Source organism: Ochotona curzoniae, unplaced genomic scaffold (assembly GCF_017591425.1).
Source record: "Ochotona curzoniae isolate NIBS_2020 unplaced genomic scaffold, NIBS_Ocur_1.0 contig_2723, whole genome shotgun sequence".
Lineage (NCBI taxonomy): Eukaryota > Metazoa > Chordata > Mammalia > Lagomorpha > Ochotonidae > Ochotona > Ochotona curzoniae.
This window is the reverse complement of record NW_024465573.1, coordinates 1,435,044-1,437,808: the sequence shown is the minus strand read 5'-3', so window position 1 is coordinate 1,437,808 and position 2,765 is coordinate 1,435,044. Positions and strand designations below refer to the sequence as shown.

The following is a 2,765-nucleotide window of genomic DNA, read 5'->3' as shown; positions in this document are numbered from 1 at the left end:
TATCTTATCCTGCCAACTACTAGCATGTCCTCCACATACAAAATTTGCATATTTTCAGCATGATTAATGCCTCATAACACGTAACCTCCAATGTCGATTTTTGAAAAAATATTTATTTTTATCAGAAAGGCAGATGAGATTTATGAACAGAGGACCTCTACATGAGGCCTAAAGATTCTCCACAAAGATTGTTGTTTTAGCTTAAAATGTGGCCAATTTATTTCAACAAATGAACATTTTATTATTAAACATTTACATTGTTATATAACATAACTAGAATGAGGTGTGGATTATTCCTGAGATGCCTCAGCCTGATTATGAACACAATCAACAACTGTGTACTTCAAGACACTTCCCGCTGGTAATTCTAGTCTGTCAGTCACAGTACTAAAATTTTTACATACCTTTTGTTGTCTTGCCCTTACAGCAACCCTGTGAACCAGGCATCCAGACTCACACATAAGAAACTTACAGCCAAGAAGAATTCATTGATTCTTGCAAGGTCAAAACAGTCCTTGTAGTGCAAGTTTTACACATGGTACTTATAAATCTAAAAATGCATTCTTTAGACACTGCCCTGAATAGATTGTGCTAGACAAAACGGTATGTGCTATCACGTTGTGTTTTATCTTCAGCTCGTTCGACTTAATCCAAAAAATGTTTGATGATTTGTTACCTACTCTCCTATGTTAATAAGTGAGAGAAGGGCTCAGTAGCATGATCAAGAAGTAGGGATGACATTCCCAAAGGGCTCAGGTGTAACAGCATAATGAAAAGAAATGAAGGAAAGAGAATAAAATGATAAGATCAGAGAGATGGATTACTCTTTATTACAAACATCTTATAGGTCTCCAGACGTTCACTAAAATCCCACTATCTATATCAACAATAGTACTGATTAAAAATGATAACAATTTCATCTTGTTTGGCACTTCTTTATTTAGGTGAGAAAATTGTAATATTCATGTTTTATAATTTGCAAAATTTATAATTTTGTGTGAATTCAGATTAGCCCAGGAGATAAAAAGGATATGAATCAATAATGAGAAACACCAGTAAATCTGTCACTTTATGGATGTGCTATTTATTATTTACTAACTTTGCTTAAAGTTCCAGAAGCAAAAAGAGGACAAAATTCGCTTTAAGGGATCTGATAAGCCTACTGAAGCACACATAATGTTCTCGCTAGAAGCAGTACAGGTGTGAGAAACATTTCTTTTTCAAAAACATTGAGTACTTCAGATTATGTATTACTTGTAATTATATGTTTCCCATTTTATTTTTATCAGGGCTTTCCTCATCGCAACTTTGACATCCTTGTTCCGCAAACTGTAGATCAGAGGGTTGAGCATCGGCACTACATTAGTGTAAAATACAGAAGAAACTTTCCCTTGGTCCACAGAACCAGGAGAAGAGTATTTCAGGTACATAAATGCTGCTGATCCAAAAAAGAGGGAAATGGCACTAATGTGAGAACTACACGTACTGAAGGCTTTTGATCTTCCTTGAGTAGATTTGATGTGAAGAATGCTACTGAGGATGAAAACATAAGAAATTAAGATTGTGAAACTGGGTACTGTGATATTAATGCCCACAACAACGAGAACCACCACCTCATTGACATAGGTGCTGGTGCAAGAAAGCTGGAGAAGGGGAAGTATGTCACACAAATAGTGATTAATGACGTTAGCACTGCAGAAGCTTAATCTAAGCATACACCCCGTGTGGGCAGTGGCTCCAGCAAGTCCCATCACATAGGCAGCCAAGGATAGCACAGAGCACACCTCACGGGACATGGTGACCTGATACAGCAGTGGGTTGCAGATGGCCACATAGCGATCATACGCCATTGAGGTCAACATGTAGCATTCTGAGATGACAAAAAAGAGAAAGAAAAACAGCTGTGCCATGCACTCAGTGTAGGAGATGAAGTTCTGCTCTGATACAAAGTTCATCAACATTTTAGGAGTGAAAACAGAAGAGTAACACAGGTCAATGAGGGAGAGGTTGAACAGGAAATAATACATAGGAGTGTGGAGGTGAGAATTGAGACCAATAAGCATGAGCAAGCCAAAGTTACCCACCATGGTGACAATATAGATCATTAGAAATAGGCAAAAGAGAGGTTCCTGTAGCTCTGGACGATCTGTTAACCCAGCAAGAACAAATTCAGTAACCAAGGAGTCATTTTCAGTCAGCATTCTCATTGTCAAAGATCTAGATAGACAGAAAAACAAAATGTTAATAAATTAATAATGTTAAGAAGTTAATAGAGAACTTATCTGTCTCTCTTTTTTTAAAAAAAAATATTTTTATTTGAAGAGCAGAGACACAGAAAGAGTGATCTTTATCTGCTGGTACTCCAAATGACAATGCGATCAGAGCTGAGCTAGTGGAAGCCAGGAGCCTCCTGTGAGTCTTCCACCTTGATGCCCAGATCTAAGGACAGTGTACCACCCTCCACTGCTTTCCCAGGCCACAGGCAGGGAGCTGCATCAACATCAGAGCAGCTATACACAAACGGACATTCATCTAAATGGGATGCCAACGCCGCAACCAGAGCATTAGCTCATCACCCTACTATATGGGCTTCACTATCATGCCAGCTCCCACCCACCTCTCCTCTTACAAATGCTCAGACATGAGAAGCTGACTGAGACTGGCTCAATTTGGGTAAATTCTGCATTGTTTCAATAGATGAGAATGTACTGTCACTCTCCGTTTCCTCCACTTAACTGTTCAGTCACTTTGTCTTTTGTCTGTGT

General features: G+C 38.6%; 1 protein-coding gene across 1 annotated transcript; it reads right to left on the bottom strand.

The window, feature by feature from the left end:
- Nucleotides 1-1,250: 1,250 nt before the first annotated feature.
- On the bottom strand, nt 1,251-2,207 carry LOC121153939 (olfactory receptor 8B3-like). The gene has a single exon (XM_040976696.1). The coding sequence runs from the start codon at nt 2,205-2,207 to the stop codon at nt 1,251-1,253; it is 957 nt and encodes a 318-aa protein (XP_040832630.1).
- Between the last annotated feature and the right edge of the window lie 558 nt (nt 2,208-2,765).